Source organism: Rana temporaria, chromosome 3 (assembly GCF_905171775.1).
Source record: "Rana temporaria chromosome 3, aRanTem1.1, whole genome shotgun sequence".
Lineage (NCBI taxonomy): Eukaryota > Metazoa > Chordata > Amphibia > Anura > Ranidae > Rana > Rana temporaria.
Genome location: NC_053491.1, coordinates 318,214,862 through 318,237,539, shown reverse-complemented (window position 1 = coordinate 318,237,539; position 22,678 = coordinate 318,214,862). Strand labels below are relative to the sequence as shown.

Below are 22,678 nucleotides of genomic sequence, written 5' to 3'. Positions count from 1 at the left end.
AACAAATTTCGGGTGAACTCCCGCTTTAAGCACTGGACTGTGATCTTCCAGGATTTCATAGTCCAGTTACTGCTACTAAGCATCACTATTCATTTAGCTGTGAAGTGTGTTACTGCTGCTTTTTATTTATGTTTTATCCTTTTCATATTTTGTTCATAAAAGAGACAAGAGATTGCTGTTTTAATGAATTGGTGTCTGGAAGTGTGAAAGTTTTATCACCCATTCCTATTCTATTATCACGTTTAATTATCTATTTTTTGGTTGTTTAATCCTTAATTTGTGTCATGGTGAGCAGTCCAATATACCCTTTTTTTAATTTTTTTTTTTTTTTTTCAGTTTGGGTGGAGCATTTTAGGCAGTTTTTGCACATAAGACCCAAAATTCCCACATTACCTTCTGGGACACAATCGGTCAGCACTGGACTGCTATTTTTAGAGTGAGGCCCATTTATTTTACCACCATCTCAAAGCACATGCCTAGTGCTTAAGGGCACAAGGCCTGGAGTAACCTTAGTGGAGATCTGTATGCGATGTCTAACAAAAAAAATACAACTTGGAGAAAGAATGTGTCAAAATTTATGTCATTGGATATATATTGAGTTTTCAATGCTTCATAGGAACCTTGAATATACGGACTATGCTGCGCTTAGAATTTTTGACCATTAGATGGCACTCTATGCTTTCTGACTAAATGTGTACCATGCTGGATCAATAAGTATAATGCACTGTTGTAATTTTTCCTTTTTTAATTTATTTTTATTGCAGGGTCATTACCAAAGTGGGTAGTAAATAAAGTATCTCAGTTTGTGGCTCCAAAGGTATGTGTACAAATAAATATTTAAGATAATGTATTTAGTAATTATGGCAGCAATATTTACAAAATTGTCAAAGAACTCTCAGTTGAACCTGTAATTAACAATTCGTTCATTCCCTGCTCAGGAAATTTTTATTATGGGGCCACGGTAGGAGTAACTGCACTATATAGCTGATTAAATTCGAAAAGATTAGAAGGGAATGACATAAATTAACAATAACGTCCTGTTATTTTCAGGCAGATATTCTGGCGCTATTTCTAAGGTCTTGCCAAACTTTTGTTTCCTACGGTTTCTAATTGTTAATACTTTCCTATAATTCTTACTGATTTTATAAATAACTTTATTTTGTACATTGTTACATGTGCCTTTTCAAGTGGCTCTAAAACATGAGTTACTTGTGACATCTGTGTATGGCCACCTGGGATACATGATGTGGCAATCCCAGGAGGAGGTGGGGCCTAGGCAAGAAAGCAGGAAGTGCTGCCTTTCAGTACAAAAAAGTACTGCACTTTCTCAAAAACATAGAAAAAGTAGGGAGAGGAACTAGAAAAGAATACGTTTATGTAAGGTCCACTTTATTAAAAAAATTAAATAAAATAAAGTTACATGCAGGATCTACTTCCTTTTTTGCTTTGCTACACGGTTTTAATGCTTTTTCTGCTCTTTTCCACAATGTGAATTTTTAAATATGCATTCCACAGTATCTGAAGTCTTATTTCAACGGTTGTTAAGCAGGAATATTAGTGATTGCACTGACCCAGGGAAATCTCCATTATTTTAATGCAAGAAGATAAAAACACTCTAAAATGACTCAAATTGTGTGCTCGCACAATGCGTAAAACACACTTCAGTGTATATACAGATATATCTGAAAGAATCAAAGTGCATAGGTTTAAAGACGAGAGGAGTAAAGAGGGTACAAGCCATACAATGAAAATCGGAGAATAGTGGTGTGGGACCTACTACAAGCGGTCTACAGAAAACTATAAGGGCCCTTTCACACGTACGGACAAACGGTCCGTTTATTACAAGTCTGTTTACGGACTTGTAATGGTTCCCTATGGGATTGCAGACGTTAGCGGATGATGCATCCGCTAACGTCCGCAACCGTCCGCAAAGATCCGCTTTTGCGGACGGAAGAAATCCCTATTTTTCTTCCGTCCGGCGGAAAGGATCGGATGAATACGGACACACGGTCCGTATTCATACGATTCCCCATAGGGGAGAACGGAGGAAAGACAGGGCGGTCTCTGCACTGTGTGTGGGGACCACCCTGTCCTCCGACAGCTCAGCGGGGATTACGGAGGAATCCCCGCTGAGCCAAACGGGCTAACGGAGCGGATCAATTACGGATCTGCTCCGTGTGAAAGAGCCCTTAGGGTGGATACAAGACCAGTGACCGTGTACAAGGAGTGAGCGCAGCAGTGACTGGTATTTATTACAGAAAGCGCCTGCACAGAAGCAAAATGCAAGAGTTTTAATACTGTCATATAACACAAACCCTTATCAATTGTATATCATTTTATTAATTTTACTTATAATTAAAGCGGATCTCCACTCTAAAGTGGAGTCCCGCTGATCGGCACCCTCCCCCCCTCCGGTGTCACATTTGACACCTTTCAGGGGGGAGGGGGTGCAGATACCTGTCTACAGACAGGTATCTGCACCCACTTCCGGCCCTACGATACGGGCAAAAGACGGGTTTTTTCCTCGCTTCCCGTCCGTCCCCCGTTGTATGCTGGGAACACTCGGCTCCCAGCACACAGCGGGAGCCAATCGGCGGGCGCAGCGCGACTCGCGCATGCGCCGTAGGGAACCGGGCAGTGAAGCCGGAGCGCTTCACTTCCTGGTTCCCTCACCGTGGATGGAGGGGGGAGCAGCAGGGTGACGAGCGATCGGCTCGTCATCTGCTGCGATCGGCGCTGGACTCCAGGACAGGTAAGTGTCCTTATATTAAAAGTCAGCAGCTGCAGTATTTGTAGCTGCTGGCTTTTAATATATTTTTTTAGTGGCACATCCGCTTTAAACAGTATTGGGTGATTTTAATGGTTATTCTTGAATTTGGCCACAAGATGGCAATCTTTGTCTTCTCTGGCTGTAATACCAATCCCTGCCATAGATGTCTCCTATCCCGAATGCTGTGATTCTATGGTATCATCAGCCGTCGGCCATATTTATTAATGGATATCTCTATGAATGCTGAGGAGAGACTGTTACTGAGGGGAAGTGTTGAGAGGAACGGTCCTGGGGGGCAGAAATGGCGGCCGAGGGGAGCAGAGCTCCACAAGCTAGAACAAATCCAAAGATGACAAAGATAAAAATAAACATGCCTACTTGTATTTAGATAACGGTTGTTTCATCCAGATTTAACCAGCAGTAAAAACTCTTTATATAGCATCTGAAGCTGCGGGTATCGTGGCGTAATTAAACTTCAAAGATCAAAACAGAGGGGTAGATTCAGAAAGATGCACGCATCTTTCTGCGGGCGTAACGTATCTCCGATGCATTACGCCGCTGTAACTTTGGGGGCAAGTTCTGTATTCAGAAAGAACTTGCGCCCTCAGTTAGGGCGGCGTAACGTATGTGTGGCGGCGTAAGCCCGCCTAATTCAAATGGGGATCTCCGCGTTTTTCACATTCTTTTTGAACGGCGCATGCGCCGTCCGTAAAATATCCCAGTGTGCATTGCTCCAAATTACATCGCAAGGACGTATTGGATTCGACGTGAACGTAAATGACGTACAGCCGTATTCGCGAACGACTTACGCAAACAACGTAAAAACTTCAAAACTCAGCGCAGGAACGACGGCCATACTTAACATTAGTTACGCCTCATATAGCAGGGGTAACTATACGCCGAAAAAAGCCGAACGTAAACGACGTAAAAAAATGCGCCGGCGGGACGTACGTTTCTGAATTGGCGTATCTAGCTCATTTGCATATTCCTCGCGTAACTATACGGAAGCGCCACCTAGCGGTCAGCGTGAATATGCAGCCTAAGATACGACGGTGTAAGACACTTACACCAGTCGGATCTTAGGGATATCTATGCGTAACTGATTCTCTGAATCAGGCGCATAGATACGACCTCCCGCACTCAGAGATACGACTGCGTATCCGGAGATACGCCGTCGTATCTCCCATCTGAATCCGGGCCAGAGACTCTAAAGTCAGGTTTCAGTTAGTTTCTAACCGTTTAGCTTCTCTTTGTTGCAAAGTCCTGTCGGAAATAAGGGAAAATTATTTGCAATTTCTTCATGGTGCTTGTAACTACAGAGGTCAGAGAGAGTATGTTTTAAAGTCCTTTTACCTTTTTTTTTTTTTTTCTTAAACTGTCTACGAGATTTCTTCTTTACTTTGAGGTACAACAGGATGTGAGATGAGATTAAGTTTTACCAAAGTGGGGGGCGTTCCCATCTTAAGCCTCGTACACACGGTCGGACTTCAAACAAACTTTTTCGTGGATTTTTGTCCGAAAGGAGTTGGCCGGGCACACCCATAGCATACACACGGCAGGACTTTTCTGCAAACTTTCCCAAAACTTTCCCAACATCACGTGGTTATTCTGCTCTTTACCGCCACCCTTTGGTCAACTTCTGCTATTGTTGGTTGATTTTAACATTGGTTCTGGGCATGCATATTTGTACTTCTGACAAAAGTCTGATGGATTTCTGTACACACAATAGGACTTTGCACCGTAGGACTTTTGTTGCCAAAAGTTTGTCCGTTTGCAGAGCAAACTTTTGTCCGATGAAAACCAAAAGTTTTTCCGATGGAAAGTACACACGGTAGGATTTTTTTGAAAACTTGCTCATTTTGAAGTTTGTTGTCAAAAAGTCCTACCGTGTGTATGGGGCTTTAGACATTTGTCACCAGAGCATTTGTCCCTGTTAGAGGCTTTTCCCCTCATTTTTTGGTCTTGTGACAACTCAAAGATTTAGGATATCCCTTTACTTTCTTTCTCAAAGTTTATTTTTGTAGCGACAATTCACAAAGGAGGCTCTGGAAATAATTCTATCCCCCTACCTGTCCAGTGGCTGTCCACCCTGTTACCAGTTCTAGTAACTCACTGAAAAGTTAGGCTCCAGTCTAAGGGTCTTTTTAAAAAAAAATGCAAAACACTGACAAAATGCAGCCAGGAGGGTTTTGGGTGCAGGATACCCAAAGGCACAAACAAAAAACACTCTGAAGACAGCTTCTTGAAATCCACAGTGATAACTAGACATGTGCAATTCGTTTAGTTTCTAATTAGTTTTTTAAAGAAAATTCGGAAATTCGTTAATTTCGAATTTTCGTTTTAACAATTTTTTTTATTTCCGAATTTTCAGACTTCCGAAAATTTCGAATTTCTGATTTTTCGGATTTCCGAAAAATTTAATTTTCGTATTTCCGAAGTTTTCAATTTTCGGACTTCCGAAATTTTGAGTTTCCAAATTTTTTAATTCCTGAATTTTTAATTTCCTAATTTTCGCATTTCCGATTTTTAAATTTCAGAATTTTCGTATTTCCGAATTTCGGAAATTCGGATTTTCGGAAATACGAAAATTTTTCTTTTTTTTTTATTTTAAAAATCCCGAATTTTAGAAATTTCGAATTTTTCTTTTTTTATTTTCGATTTTTTTCAATTTTAGAAATTTCGAATTTTTCATTTTTTTTTTAATTTTCGAATTTTTCATTTTTAAATTTCGAATTTTTCAATTTTGAATTTTCCAATTTCAAATTTTTCTAATTTTTCTATTTCGTATTTCCGAATTTTTACATTTCCGAATTTTCAATTTCGAATTTTCGTTTTTTTTTTTTTCGAAATTCCCAATTTTCGAAATTTCCAATTTTTCATTTTTTATTTTCGAAATTTTAAATTTTCGAAATTTCGAAATTTTCGAAATTTTCGAAATTTCGAAATTTTCAAAATTTCAAAATTTTCAAAATTTCTAAATTTTCAAAATTTCTAAATTTTCGAATTTCAAAATGTTAAATTTTCAAATTTCGAAATGTTCTAATTTCGAAATTTTCTAATTTTCAAATTTTTTATTTTTCGAATTTACGAATTTTTAATTTTCGAAATGTCTAATTTATGAATTTTCGAAAATTAAAAAAATCTGAATTTTCGAATTTTCAAAATTGTGGAATTTTGGTATTTTTTTTATTTTAGAATTTTAGAAATTTCGAATTAAAAAAATTTCGTACTTCCGAATTTTTTCATTTCCGAAATTTTACGAATTTTTTTCATTTCCGAAAATTATTTTTTTAATTTTCGTTTCATTAGTTTTTTTCGGAAATTTCGTTTTTTCATTTTATTCGTTTTTTGCTTTTTCGGAAATCCGAATTTACGAATTTACGAAAAAAAACGAATAAAACGGAAAAAAACATTTTTCGATTTTCCGGAATTTACGAATTTCAGAAAAAAAAAAAAAAAAAATGAAACAAACAAATTTTTTTTTTTTTTTTTGATTTTCCCAAAATTTCAGAATTTCAGAAAAAATAAAAAAAACGAAAATAACAAACAAAAAAAACTAATTTTTTGGCAGTGCATAAGTCTAGTGATAACTGGCCTTTTAGCAACAGCCACAAAGTAGTACTGATATTGAGGGAACAGCCAAAACTGTGACTCTTCTCAAACCAGTCAGTCTCTTTGTAGTCCTATAAGTTGCCTGACCCTCACAATACCTAGAGCTGTAGGTCTTTCTCACAATGTAAAGGTGTAAACACTGCAACACTTTTCAGCCAGGGATCCCTTTTCCAGCCCAGACTCAACAGGTGACTCTCTTTTAGGCCCCCAGCCCATAACACATGTTTGGGCCTAGTACAGGAAGCAGCTTCCTGAACACACAAGCCTCCCAGGGTAAGCCTTAGGGGAGAGACAGTTTCTGACACGATCCTACCAAATATTTAACCTCTCCCCAACCATACCTTCTGAGATTGCTGCCCATGGATTGGCTTGGTTGCATAAATATTCATAGTGGCAGAGGTTGATCCTCCCTCACTATTTGCTAGAATAATCTTCCACCAACAGGCAAGAGTAATCAACCACCAGGTTTAAGGAGAGCCTCCAGAATCCAGACAAATAGAATTCAGCTCAGCTGGCTGCAGCTCAGCCATAGCCCTTTAGACAGCCCAGGGAAGAGGTGCTACACTTGAACAAATTAAATAGAAAGGCGAATCCCTCCAGAGTGGAGACAGACCACCATAAAAACTTGGCATAGAGTCTAATCATTTCCTACTCTATCAAGAATGATAGAGTATGAGAATATGTCAATGCTTTAGCCAAGGTTTACTCCTTTCCATGTGCTCTGTTTTGCATTTGTGATTAAGCACTATTAAAAACAATAGTAAAGTTGTACACATGCATTGTCTCAAGTTAAAGTATCTTTTTTGGATAAAGTAGTAGTGCTGTTCTTACATCTGTGTGTAATTGAGGAGTTTTTTCTTCACTTGTTGTCCTGTTGGCTAAACCATAACTTTTCAATGTGAGGAATAGTCCCTATTAGTCACAGGAACTAATGTCTGTATTGGAAGAATTCCTCGTTATGCCTGTTCTGGTGAAAACTGGAGTTGTTGATTGTAAAAATTCACCCTCCCCTCCCTTCCATTCCCATTGACATTGGTGAACAGGAATAATATGTAGATCAATCTCCCAAACGGGGACTTGGAAAACAGTAAAAACATGGTGGTAGTTCTAACCACTCACCATTTTTTTTTTCCAATATAAAAAAGTTTGGCTTTTAGTTATACAGGGGCATATCCACAAAGAGAGTACGCCGGCGTATCTACTGATACGCCGGCGTACTTTCAAATTTCCTGCGTCGTATCTTTGTTTTGAATCCTCAAAACAAGATACGACGGCATCTGGGTTAGATCCGACAGGCGTACATCTTCGTACGCCTTCGGATCTTAGATGCAATTCTTCGGCGAGTATGCAAATTAGCTATTTCTGACGATCCACGAACGTACGAGCGGCCGTCACATTCTTTTACCTCGTCTCTAGTCGGCTTTTTTCAGCGTATAGTTAAAGCTGCTATCTGGTGGCTTACGCAATGTTAAGTATGGCCGTCGTTCCCGCGTATAATTTTAAAAAATGTAATTCGTTTGCGTAAGTCGTCCGTGAATCGGGCTGGACGTAATTTACGTCCACGTCAAAACCAATGACGTCCTTGCGACGTCATTTAGCGCAATGCACGGCGGGAAATTTAGGGACGATGCATGCACAGTTCGTTCGGCACGGGGACGCGCTTCATTTAATTGAAACTCGCCGCATTTGAATTGCGCGCCATTACGCCGCGAGAGATAGACTACGCCGCCGTTACTTGCGGTGCGAATTCTTTGTGGATTCGAAGCGTCAAAAAGTAAGTTACAGCGGCGTAGCGTATATCTCCCATACGCTCCGCCCATGCAATTCTACGAGGATCTACCCCACAGTGTCTAGTCTAGGCACACGTGTATTTTAAAGCCTACTGAAAAAGCCCTCAATTGTCGGAAAGCCCTAACAGACATTATAACATCATGGTCGAACTTCTGTCATTCTAAGTTTGCACAAACTGATACAATGTTTAAAATCCTTTATTCTACAGGCAATGAAAAAGATCTATAAAGCTGGTGTTAAGTATCCTGAATGGAAGAGAAAACATGACCCACTTTTTAAGCCATGGGTGTATCCAGAGCAGAACACCCTTCCAACCGTGAATTTGGAAGACCTGGCAATCCAGAGGGCTGATGAGCTGGAAAACATAGATGAAAGTGGAGTATCTGAAGAAAGATCACACATTAGTGATGATGAAGATGGGCTTTCAAAGGATTCTTAAATAGATGTTTTTAATCTTTCATATAATTTCTTCTGTCAATCTACAAAATTTTGATTCACAACCAGTTTGCTCGGTTAACCCTCACTCCATTCCTTTCTACCATTTTCTGATCTTTTTTAAACTTTGTACAACTCAGGAACAAGTTGAGGTGTATTTGAAAAAGTCCTATTGAAAGGAAATCTCTTAATGGACACCAACCACATAATTGTTTCCTATACATTTCCTAATGTATTTGTTTTTCAAAACTGACTGCTCACACACATAGAAATAGACGTGGACAGACTATGAGCAAACATTTAGGAAAAACTTCTGTAAGGGTTGTTGCAGCAAATTCCTGAAAACTGGACCTTTTTATTTCCAAATGATTTGCTATATATTTATATCGGTCAACTGTGTGTGCAGCTGCCCTCATAAGCATCATGTTATTGAACAGCAGTTCTGGGAAGAAAGATCAATGTACCCATGATAAAGAACACACATATACACATCAAGAAAGTCCAAAGTGTACACTTTTTGGGTCACTGAGTCAAAGTGAGCAAGATAGCCTGGCAATTTAGAAAGTTTAATTTAAGAGTATGTAAATACTTTTATTTTCAACAGCCTGTCCCCAAGGTTACTTTAAAAGGACACCTGCCAATAGAGGTATCCCTAGGCTGCCTTTGTTGGCCAACCCCAAAATATGCTAGTTTAGTTGGCAAGTTGTTGACCTGAAACAAATGCCTTAAGCATGTGTACGGCCTAGCGGACAGGTTTCCAGCGGACAAAAGTTTCTTAGCAAGCTAAGAAACTTGTCCGCTGGAAACATGTCCGTCGGACATGTCCGATGGTTAGTACACCTAATCGGACATGTCCGCTGGTTATGACGTGTAATGACGTCCCGGTTATGACGTGTAATGACGTGTAATCAGCGTCCCGAAATCCCGCGCATGTGTCGAATTGATTCGACGCATGCGTGGAAGCATTGCACTTCCGTGTTTGAGAACATCGGTGTCTTCTACGTCACCGCGTTCTCTGTCCGCGGGGATTTTGGTCTGATGGTGTGTACACACATCAGACCAAAAGCTCCCAGGAGACATGTCCGATGAAAACGGTCCGCGGACCGTTTTCATAAGACATGTCTCCTCGTGTGTACGGGGCCTTACAGTTGCTGCATATTAATTGTGAGGTTAATTTATTGACGCTAGAGGCAGTCAGGAAGCTATTATTTTAGAATAAGGTCATCCATGAAAGCCTGAATACTACTTATGATATGGTGACAATGAAGAGCCATTTGGAGTTATACCCAAATTTCCCTCATGTAATGCATCTCTAATCTTGCAGAACTTACAATGAATCTAAATCCAGGAACAAACAATTAAACCATTGCAGCTTACCAGTCCTTAGATGTGTTTGGTTGCATTCATTTTCATTTATTTAGGCTAGGGACGTTTTCCTCAAGCACAGAAAATACCTGTTTATCTTGCAAGAAATGCAGTGCCCTTCACATTTTGCATGAGCTAGTCAGAAAGCAAAACTATCTTGCCTTTTGCAAACTACTAAAACCATCATTCCCCATGTATTGGAGAGGAACAAAGGCAGATTAAAGCTAAATTCCAGATTTGTACTCTTCTGCATAGTCACATTGGTCCAGCTTGGATGCATATTTATTATCTGGCCAATCACTGTGCTTTAAGAGGATCACTGCAGTAGCCAGCACTACTACAGCAAGTCTCCTGTATTCTGGGCCCTGGAAAGCGAAGGCAGCCTGAAAAGAAAACCAACAGAAAAACTTTATCCAAGAGCTGTTCACCTGTAATATAAAATCTTTTATTTTGGGGTTTAGATGCACTTTAAAAGTGAGCACATTTATTATATGACTATGCCCTTTTATGCAGTTTTCTTTACCTTTCTGTTTGTAGAATTTAAATGTGAACCCCATTTTCCTTTCCACATTATGCACATATGTTTATCAGCTTCCTATTCGAGCATGGCAATGTGAGGGACTCTAGTCCTCCAGAACACAAAATAAATAAATCGCATACTGTGAATGTTCATATGGTTCTATGAATAGCGCCCAGAGAACAAATTTTAATGGAAATTTCCACAACAGCCAATTAATGTTATGATATTTTATAAGGGACTGCATATCCAATCAGCATGTGTGCGTTAATCCATTTATACACTGTAAACAACAGAATAAAGTGTCAGAAACTTTTTATTACAAAGAGGCTAAGTTAACCGTCCCATAGACCTCTGAGAGGCCTGCGACTGCCTTGATACTCTTGTACCTTTATAGAGGTGACTAATTTTCTCTGGGTCTTAATATTATTCCTTCCATAGTTATCAGTGGAACCACAATTGTTAACCTACTTTGATCGTGGCGTGTGGGTTCCACATACATTCAAGTAAGACTTCTTCCTTCGTTCCGAGCTAGGAGTCTATTGTTTTTGTTAAACAAGCAAATCACCCTTCCGTGTTTAATTTAATTTAGGGATCTTTAATTAATTTAGAGTAAAAAAATGTAGTAAAAAAATGTAGTACCTAAAAACTCATTGATTGCGATTGAGTCTTTGGTTTTGAAAATGGCAGTGTGGTCTGATAATCTTTGTCAAAAAAAAAGTGTGTGGTGCTTATAAATTATATATTTTTTCTTGAGCAATAAAATGAGTGAAGCCAGTTTGTACTAGTTTGGTCTTTAGAGGTAAAGTTTTTAACCTGCTTATATTTTGCCTTTTTGGTTCCTTATTTCCCCTTGACCTAAATTGTAATACCATTTTTAAATAAGGAATTTCAGTTTTCATTGTTTTAATATTAGTGAAATCACTAGGTGATTGTAGGCAGGTGTTGGGCTGCAGATGTTTTGCTGACCTGAAGGCGGCACTGTTGCTTCTTCATCCTGAAAGAAAGCCACTGGGGACTAGTCTGACCCATATTATGTGTTCCAGGTAGCATATTGGAGTAAGCTGGTTAAGCCCCATTCAAATGCATCTTTATGCAATGTAGGCAGATCATGACTGGTGGGAGATGCCAGTAGGATGTTGTACACAGAAAACATCACAAAACCTTGCCTCAGTACTCCTTTCAAGTTCCATCAGCCCTGGTGCAAGCAATAGGCTTTTCCTCTTAAATTAAAGTCTGACAGTAGCTGATAATGTAAAAAGTAATGTTTTGCATTATAACTAGTTTAATACCTGTTGAAATCGAGCTGTTTTATTCACCTCCGTCACTCCTGAATCATTATTCTCACTGACTTCCTGGTTTGCGGTGCGCATTCATTCTTGCAACATCACGGCCTAATGGGAACTACAGTTCCCATTAGTCTTAGCCTCCATGCCTGTGAGGGATAAGAGAGCATCTTCACGCAGGGCTGTAGTCATAGGGAGGGGATGAGCACATTCTGCTTTCCACCATGCAAAACGGCTCAGATGTTGGTGGAAAGCAAGAAGAGGAGAGACAGGAAATGGCATTTTCAAACCTGGATTACTGTATTTTGGAGGTCAAAAGGAAAAACGAGGTAAGTGATATTTAAATTCTCTAGCTTACAGCAATCAATTGATCTAATAAAAAACGAACCTTTAGTGTTCCTTTAAGGGGACTTTTACAAGTATCACAATGCCTTGATGGGAAGATATCGGGCTGATATCTTCCCATCAAGGCATTGTGATATTATCAGCTCAGAGAAGTGTGAATTCCTAGGCATACTGTAGTTGCCTGCAGACTGCCCTAGGCATGTGATGCTGAGCCTCCAAGACTGAAAGTACTAAAATCCAGTGAATGAAAGAGGCAGTCTAGGAATAGGAAGTATGGGGTGGAAAGGGCTAACTGATGCTTGACATCCATTAGCCAAGAAACAAGGTGGACTCTATTGAACTTGCAGCTTCATATGCACACTGTGAGAAGATCACAATATGCGGTGAAATCAGGGTAAGCAATTTGACATGTACACATCCTTTATGGTTTTAATATTGACATCAAGTCTCTGCAGTCTCCCCATCGTGCAGTAGGAACAGATGTACTAAAGCACTGGAGAATTATGAAGAAATTCCATCAAGCACTAGCTATGTGTGAAGATGCCATGGAAGTGAGAGGAGTCGAACGTTGGCCACACATATCTCATTTGTACATTTAATAATGTCTACAGTAGAGAAACTTGACATGTCCTAAAGGATTTCTGATTTTTGTTGTAATGTTTGATGTTCTGATGAATGTAATTTCCTGAAAGAAAACCACACACACACTGTTAAAAATGTGTTCATTCAAGAGAAAAGTTTTATCCTGCGCCTTTGCTATTTCTTGCCATTAGAGTTGAAAACAAATGTCCATTTGACATCACTAACAATTCTACAATGGCCAACTTTACTTCAAACTGGCAGACATGCTCTTGTGTATGGGCAGTTTCAGACTGTCCCCAGGTCAGGTCTTGGGGGGGCACTAAAAGGCAGCTTAAAGAAAAAAAAATTTTTTTTGCGATATGTTGTGCCTCCAAAGTGTTTCCAAGTTCTTAAAGAATTGAAAACAAAGTAAAACTGTCATAAGAGATATAACAAAGCTGCCATTATTTTGCTCCTTCTGAAGATGGTGGTTGCTTAGCTATTATCTTGACCCAAGGGCATCAGTATATTGAGTCGCTGACCTGGAAAATGCATACAAATCAGGACAGTCCAAGTAAAGTCCTTATGAAATAGGCAAAGTACAAGTTTAAACATAACATACTTGTATATACAGCTAGGAAGCATAGATGTACAGAGACCCTATTATACTATGCATATTAGGAATCCCTACAAATTAGAGGTTTTAGCAGAATGTGACTCTGAGGCTAGGTTTAAAAAAAAATTGCCTTGAGGGGGCTTTTCACATTTAGGACTCGTTTTTGACTTGCCGTTGGGGGTTTACTTGTGCTTTTACTGCCTCTCTGAAGCTGCAAGGGTAACAATTAGGGGTGTTAATATGCAAAAATGATCCATCCTGTTGCATTCCACAGGCAGTACCACTTCTAAATGCGACCCATTCAAGCCAGTGAGGCTGTGCTGCAACCTTGAGAAATGCACACAGTTGCGGTGCAGTAGTGTTGCGTTTAAATGGTTGAAACAGGCAATGAGGAGGTGACACGCCACCTCCTCACTGCCTGTCAATTGCCTCAAAGTGATCTGAACGCAGATCGCTCTTAAAAGGAACATTTTATAATACGCTATATTTGTTTCTACCTGCATCTTTAAAGGATAAGTTAATTACATTTTTTTATTAGGACCTATAAAGCATCTGCTGATCATGGGTGCAATCGCTGGCTTCTGCATACTGTCAGCATAGCTGTCTGCCTGTACTTCATACGGACAGGCAGTTACTAAATGACAGGAAGGATCAATGAACTTCCTAGAGCGCCCATCGGCACCCTGGTAGTTCATTGTGAACTACAAGCCATCAGACACAATGATAATTGTAGTTCTCCGGAGGCCTGCGTGGCCGCTTTATTTTTAAATTGTGACAGCGGGCGCCGAGAGAAGATCGGCAGCCCGCTGTCACAGCAGGAATTTTGAAAAGGGAGCTGCCCAGTTAGTAATATGTTACACCCTAAGTATGGGTGTAGCATGTTATGAAATGTGAAAATATCCTTTAACAAACACATTGAAGCAAGAGATTGTAAATAGACAGTTTCCATAATGCAAAATATGCACCACGGAACCCAAAAACCCTAAATGCGGCATTTATCTAGACTTCACTGCAGCACAATGATAAAAAATGGGCTTTACAGGATTATATTGTACATAGAATGAACATACCAATGACACAATCCCAGGAATTCATACAGGTAAATTCTGCAAAAGTGTCTTGCGGTTGTTCTGTTTTGGCCATCTTGTTCAATTAAAGCGGGAGTTCACCCGGAATTTTTTTTTAACATTGGATTCATGCTCATTTTGTCAAGGGGAATCGGGTAGTTTTTTTAAAAACGAAGCAGTACTTACCGTTTTAGAGAGCGATCTTCTCCGCCACTTCCGGGTATGGTCTTCGGGACTGGGCGTTCCTATTTGATTGACAGTCTTCCGACGGTCGCATACATTGCGTCACGAGTAGTCGAAAGAAGCCGAACGTCGGTGCGGCTCTATACGGCGCCTGCGCACCGACGTTTGGCTACTTTCGGAAAATCGTGACGCGATAGATGCGACCGTCGGAAGACTGTCAATCAAATAGGAACGCCCAGTCCCGAAGACCATACCCGGAAGTGGCGGAGAAGATCGCTCTCTAAAACGGTAAGTACTGCTTCGTTTTTAAAAAAATTACCCGATTCCCCTTGACAAAATGAGCATCAATCTAATGTTAAAAATTAACATTTCCGGGCGAACCTCCACTTTAACATCCATTGGGTGCTCCACCCCCTACTTGGCACCTACTTGCTGTGAGCCGAGTTGGAAGGAACTCCTGTGTCCGTCTATGAAACAGAGAAAAGCTGTGATCTTCAGGATCAAGGCTAATCTCTTGTGTGTACTAGTTTATTTAGCTGAGATGAGAAGCAGAGAACATGTTGTCAGCTTCTGATCACAGCACACAACCGTTCTGTCACACAAAAGGCCAGTTTTATGAAAGCGAGATCTAAAGATCTCACTGGGCCTATTCACTGAAATATCTCCTTCCCAGATTCTCCAACTCAAAGGTGCAGAATCCGGGAGAGAAGCCGGTGCAAGCAGAAGAAGAAAACTATGGCTAGTTTGGCCCAATTTACTCACTTTTGTTGCCAGCGGTTTAGACAGTAATGACTGTGTTTTAAGTTATTTTGAGGGGACAGCAAATTTACACTGTTATACAAGCTGTACGCTCACTACTTTACATTGTAGTAAATTGTCATTTCTTCAATGTTGTCACATGAAAAGATATAATGAAATCTTTACTAAAATGTGAAGGGTGTACTCCCTTTTGTGAGATACACATACATACAGTATATATCTTCATAAACAGTCAGAGTAAAACGATCTCCTCTTTGAATGCTTTAGAAATGAGCAGTGGAAATGTTCTACTGCTTCATAAATGGACACCAGAGTGTGGTGACTGTATTATATGATTTTAGACTTTCTATGCATCCATGCAGGGTCTTTTTGATGCTGTGAAGGAAACAGACTGAGGAGGATTTTAGAGGCTGTTTTGGCGTATTGTCTTAATTCGAAGACAGAGAGACCAGCCCTGTCAGCCTAATCTTTAATAATATAGACAATATTTTTGGTCAGTGAAATTCCCAAAAAATTGATAAAATTAATGATTACAGTAGCTGAAGATTCACTGGGTGTTTCTTGGAATTAACTACCTGCTTCTGGATTTTATTGAAATTCCAGTTTTATACTTTTTTTTTGTGTGGCTGGGACATTGGTTTTATTTAATCTATGAACATTTGTGGCGAGGCACATGTGACAACACTGTTTTTTTTTGTAGCACTATATTTTTCTATTTTGTATTATGCTTTGCAACATTGTTTCATTTGAGGTTTGAGCACTGTATTTGTGGGAGAATTATAATTCTCACTTTTTTTTTTTTTTAACGTATTGACACTTTTAAATAACTCCACTGTGAAAATCGGTTGTGTACAAATAACCCCAGATATATTACGGAATGATTCATTTATTTATAGACCTTAAAGAAAGCTCACCAGTCGGTCACAGGTGGTCATCTACCAGGGCTCAAGTCCTGCGGGAACGCGTGGGAACGGAGTTCCTGCACTTTTTTCACAGCAGGAACGCAGTTCCCTTTGCAGGACTAGAGCAGCCGAGAGAAGCCGAGCCACCCGAGCCAATCCTTCACTAAGCGGCGATGCCCAGCTCGAGTCACTGTCAGGGGCAGGCGAACCTTAGTAATCCTTTATTTTACTGGCCGCTTCCTGTATATGGATTCATCGGGTAGTGTGCGGGTATTCCGTCACTCTTCGATGCCGTAATGTCTCCTGGGAGCTTTTGTCATTGTTCCCAGGAGATATTGTGGAACATTCTTTCTAAATCCCACGATAACTTGCGGCAGACCTCCGCAATGTCTCTTGGGAACAATGACAAAAGCTCCCAGGAGACATTGCAGCATTGAGGAAGTGACAGAATACCCGCACACTACCCGTTGAATCCTTATACAGAAAGCGGCCCGTAACATAAAGGATTACTAAGGTACAGTGGATCGATTAAAAAAAAACATGTGGTTTAGTAATTATGCATATGAGCGTATCTTTTTTTTTTTTGGTGGGGGACTGGATCTTGGGTTCCCACACTTTTTTCCCCAGGACTTGACCCCTGTCCTCTACCATAACCAACTTGTATGCACATTCTAGGGCAAGGGTCCCCAACTACCTGCCATGGTTCCTTATCAGCCAGGGCACGGGTGCTTCAGGGGGGTGGGCGGCATGAGAGGGCAAGGCGGGCACATGAGAGAGACGGGGAATCAGAAAACCGGGCTGGCAAGCAGAGATGACATCTCTCTCCGCCCACGCCGCATCACCGCTCTTCCACCCTCACAGTGCGGGCCTCTTCAGTGTCGGAGGTGCAGCAGGGAGCAGAGAGATGGCATTATCTCTCACTGCCCGCCCCGCATCTCACTCTCTCTCTCTGGCAGACAGTACTCTGGTGGCAAGCAGGTGACATTCCTCATCTGGTGGCAGGCAGCATTCCTCATCTGTTGGCAGGCAGCATGGCAGGTGACATTCCTCATCTGTTGGCAAGGCAGCATGGCAGGCGACATTCCTCATCTGGTAGCAGGTGACATTCCTCATCTGGTAGCAGGCAGTGTGGCAGGTGACATTCCTCATCTAGTAGCAGGCAGCATGGCAGGTGACATTCCTCATCTAGTGGCAGGCGATGTGGCAAGTGACACACTTGGGGGTCCCACTGATGCTGCATTATGGTGCGGGGATGATTGAAGCTCCAACATCAGCCACTGCCCCGACAAATTGGCAGCGAAAAATCATGATACCCCCACACGTTTCACTCATCCTGACATCATATCGACCATGGTGCCGGAATGATTGGAGCGCCAACACCAGCCAATGCCCCGACAAATTGCCTGCGGAAAATTGCATACCAACGCGTGCAGTGCCAAGACCCCCTCAAAGGGTCTTAGCACAATGTTCTTCCCTGCAGTGGGTCCCCGGTGCCAAAAAAGTTGGGGGCCATTGTTCTAGGGGATAAAATGATAGTCCTCGATTGTCTAACCCCCTCCTGTTCAGATAAACTAGTGTACAGGTTCCACCTTTTGCCTATGATGATCTTTCTTGTTCAATTGTATTTATTGAGAGTTTTCATATGGTACAAAAACACTGGGGATGGAGCCCCATAATGAATTTTACAGAACAAGATATAAAGTTATAACAACAGGTGCCACTACTTAACAAATGTATTATTACGGTCTGTATAAGAGCAAATTGGCTTAAACAAATATTCGCAAAGGCAAGATATTATCAACTGGAATGAGAATGTTGGATATTGAAGATCTTAACTGTAAGGCAATAGATTTTACTTCATCAGTATTATCCAGTCCTAGTGCTGTGGTGAAACTAAGGTTATGGGATAAAGGGGGTAAAAGAAAAGGAATAAGAAGGAAAGGAAGAAGAGCTGGAGGAAGAAGATAGGGGGTGGAAGGGGGTAAATGGGTAATGGATAGAGGGAGTTCCCTCCCCACTTATGGGTTTGCAGGAAGGCATCAATGGTTTAAAGGCTCAGGGATTGAGCATTTGAAATCCAGAGTATCTAAAGAGACGGCGGACAATTTTTCATTTAACGTAGTTCCATTCAATCATGCATGAACTTCTGTTAAATTTAGTATTGGGGATTTTCAGGAGTTGGCCATCTAATGCTTTTGTGACAGCAAATATAAAGGTGATAAGCTTAGGTGCAGAGCACTAAGCACCATCAAGGGGTTTGTTCAGTAGCGCCCTACCCGTCAAACCTTTCCCTGCGCTAATCTCTGTCCCTATTTGGCGAATACCTGTCTCTGACATACAACTTGCTGCAGGCGTGCCCAAATGACGCAGGAGACCCTGAGGCCCTGTACACACGTCCGAGGAACTCGACGTGCCAAACACATCGAGTTCCTCGTCGAGTTCTGTGTTGAAGCCGCCGAGGATCTCGGCGAGCCAACTTTCCTCATTGAACAACGAGGAAATAGAGAACATGTTGGTTCCTCGTCGGCTTCCTCGGTGAAAAGTGTACACACGACCGAGTTTCTCGGCAGAATCCAGCTCCGATCGAGTTTCTGGCTGAATTCTGCCGAGAAACTCGGTCGTGTGTACGGGGCCTGAGGAACCCAGTCAAGATGACCGTCTGAGGTCTTGCAGCGTCCAGTCAGATAACTGGCTTCTCAAATCCTAAGGGGACAATTGTCTTATCAGACCCCTCTCCACTTGTAAAAGTGGCACAGTGCCGCCTACAGGCTGTAAGAAAACCTAAACCTACCTACAAGGGGCTGATGTGAGTACACAATGGTACAGTCTACATGCAAGAAGAGAACCTACACATGCCTACAAGAGACTGATGTGGATGCACAATATGTAAAGTGCTACCAACATTGATGGACCCACATTCATACCTGCAATAATAACAAATCATTAGCAGCCAATAAACAGCAGCTGCTGGAAAAGATCTTCCTTTGCTGCCAGTTCCATTTTAACGCAGAAGAAAAAGAAATCTAATATAACACTTCAATGAATGGAAAATTAATTCTTTGTATCTATACATTTTCTATGAAGGAATATTCTGTATGTGACCTCATATAATAAGACCACAAAGCCCACTACCAAACAATGAGCAGATTTTATAAATCTTTTGGATGGGTTCTGACTCAACAGTAAAGCACACTGACTTCCTGCCAACTGATTGAGTCTTGACGTCTATCTTCCGGAGACTGTATGGTCCAGGAAATGGGAAGTTCTGTTCACTCAGAGATAAGTGAACAGCTGCAAACCAGTAGCCGAGCACGCTAGCAAACAAAGAACCTGCAACAAATTTCATTTTCCTTTGTTTAGATCCAGGAAAATACACAGCATTGCTCACAAGGACAATTGTCTGTTCACAATAACTAAATTCAAGAGAGTTTGGGGAATTCCCTTTTTTGTAAAATGCTACATTTCAGCTTTTTACACATGGCAGATATATGTACGATGCCTTGCAGACAGGGGGAAGCAGAGATCTAGTCATAGCAACAAGTTAACGTTTTCATGATTTATTTTTTTCCGGTTTTTGGTTCCATAGATTTCAATGGATCAAAAATGTGTATTGAAAAACGTAAAATGCACCTGAAATATGCAAACTGCAATCTGCATAGGTGTAAATCAAGCCTAAGGCCAGTCCATTTGTATATAATTTAATTATATATTATTTTAAAGGTGAACTAAAAACCTGGAAGCTGATTGGCTTCTATGCAGAGCTGCACCATATTTTGCACTTTCCAGTTTTAATAAACCATCCACACCCTTTTCATTTTGAAATGATCGGCAATGCACCCGAATGCAATAAAAAGAACATGCCTGCACCGTATTTTGCATTGCCACACACCCCAATGCAAGCCAGTTCCTTACCATGCATTACAGCTCATTAATCACTTCCTACCTGTCTATAACAGAATGACGACCGGGCGGTGATTCAGTTATCCTGACTGGACGTCATATGACGTCCAGCAGGATAACAGCCATCACGCACTCATGGGGGCGTGCATTGCGGCGATCTGTGGTGCGGTCTGTCAGTCTGACTGAGGCTCTTTACCACGTGATCAGCTGTGTCTAATCACAGCCGATCACGATGTAAATAGGAGGAACCATTGATTGGCTTTTCCTCACTAGTGTCTGACAGACGCAAGTAGAGGAGAGCCGATCGGCTGCTCTCCTGACAGGGGGGTCTGTGCTGTTTATTTATCAGCGCGGCTCCCCCTCGGATGCCCACCCAGGACCACCAGGATGCTACCAGGACCACCAGGGATGGCCATCACACTGGACCACCAGGTATGCCACCCTAGACCACCAGGGAAATGCCAATCAGTGCCCAGGCACCTGGCAATCAATGCCCATCCCCAATGCCTGCCAGTGCCATCAGTGATGCCTATCAGTGCCGCATATCAGTGTCCATCAGTGCCACGTATCAGCACCTATCAGTGCCACTTATAAGTACTCATAAGTGCAGCCTTTCAGTGCCCATCAGTGCCCATCAGTGATGCCTATCAGTGTCACCAATCAGTGCCGCCTTTCGGAATCGGCGTAACTGCTCATTAGCATAATCGTCGCGTAAAAGATAGGGAAGCGCCACCTAGCGGCCGGCCTGGAATTGCAGCCTAAGATCCGACAGTGTAACACAGTTACACCTGTCGGATCTTAGGGATATCTATGCGTAACTGATTCTATGAATCAATCGCATAGATACGACCGGCACAACTCAGAGATACGACGGTGTATCAGGAGATACACCGTCGTATCTCTATGTGAATCTGGCCCATTGTGTGTACCAGGCTTTAGTCTTTGTTTACACGAGGCATACTATGGCATGCACCCATGCGAGGGCGTCTTTACCTGCACAGGGATGCAAAGGTGTTGTGTGCATCCTTGTGCAGGCAGTTCCTTAGAAAGCTGTTGGATCAGCATGACAGACAGTCAACCTGCAGGGTTTTGGAGGGACAGATTAACAATGACAGCCTTTTCATTCTGCTGGATTAGGGTGTTCTTGATAGGTGGGATGTTTTAAATATCCCTTCTAAACACATCTTTTATTGCTCCCCGATAAATGTGTTTACAAGCGAGAGTTTTCCAGACCCGGAATTATACACCTGCTGATCAGCAGTTAATACATTATAATTTAGCTGATAATTGCTGGGTCCAGGGAAGCTTCCTTCCTCAGAACATAGGGAGGGGTGGAAAGAGCTGATAAGATGACAGATAATGGTAAACAGAGGATGGCTGCTTTTACCTCTGCTAGGTTTTGTTGTATTTCGGAATGAGTACAGGAGAGATAGCTGTTTTTTTTTTTTTTTTTCTCTCTTCCTGATCAGGAATTCCCAGTTGATTCTGAAATAACAGACTTCAAAGCATGAACCTTCTATGACCTACTGGTCTCTTTTTGCTGTCTGACTTATATTATATTTTATTAAAATAATTAAAAAGTGGTATACTATGCCTCTAAGTAATGGTAATTTTATTTGTACAAGTATGATTGTCTCATCTTGACAGGAAGCTGCTTTTTCAGCTGTATGGTTTCTAGGCAGTTTGTAGTTTTTCACACGGACATTAATTCAAAATGTATTTTTGGCACTGTATGCATAGGCACCAAAACTGGGCATCTGTACTGAGCCACCTGTGCCCTCCATGACAGGCACAGGTGGCTCAGTACCCAAAGACACAGCCAGGGGTGGACTGACCATTGAGGCACCCGGGCACTGCCCGAGGGCCCCATGCCACTAGGGGGCCCCATCAGGGTTGCCAGGCTCAGTAAAACCAGGGACAGTATGTAAAAACCTGTGTTTTTTTTACATCTGTCCCTGATATATCCGAAACCGACATGCTTTTGATGTGAAAATCCCGAGATTTTAGCTGCCCCGCTTCTGCACTGCCTCCTGGCATGGTGGCCATCTGTAAGCCCAGGGGCCCCATAATCTTCTATTGCCCGGGGGCCCCATGAGTTGTCAGTCCGCCCCTGCACACAGCTAATGCCATCCCCTCTGCTCTGGTGGGAATCTAAGATTTTAAACAGAAATTTTGAAGATTTATTTGCTCAATAACTTGTAGAGAGAGAGTTAGGGATGCAGGATGCCCAAAGACAACAAAAATATCCCAGGCCTTCAAGAAATAACCAACTGACAGTGGTCCATTATGAGCAGCCTTCTAATACCAGCAAAGTTGATAGTGGCTGTAACATTTCAGTAACAGACTTCCAATATAAGATAGGCCCTTTGATTCTATATAGCAGAATAATGACCCTCTTTTGTGTCAATAATTTCACAGCAGACTTCTACAGGTATGCAGAAATCTTCCTATTTCCCAGATCTCTGCCACAGGCCAGCTTTGAATCCCATAGATTATTTAGACTTCCTTCACAGGTCAGTGTAGAATCTCTAGGCTTCTGCCAAAGGTCAGTAAAGATTCTGTAGAAGGG

The 22,678-nt window shown here is 41.5% G+C and overlaps 1 protein-coding gene across 1 annotated transcript in view; it reads left to right on the top strand.

Annotated features, from left to right (window-relative positions):
* The window catches only part of LOC120932504 (START domain-containing protein 10-like), a 115,357-nt gene extending 105,765 nt beyond the window's left edge, over positions 1-9,592 (top strand). The window contains exons 5-6 of the mRNA XM_040344958.1: positions 765-817; positions 8,382-9,592. Of these exons, the coding sequence (XP_040200892.1) occupies positions 765-817; positions 8,382-8,612 (284 nt within the window). The 3' untranslated portion in view covers positions 8,613-9,592. The remainder of the gene's footprint in view (positions 1-764; positions 818-8,381) is intronic.
* The last annotated feature ends 13,086 nt before the right edge of the window (positions 9,593-22,678 follow it).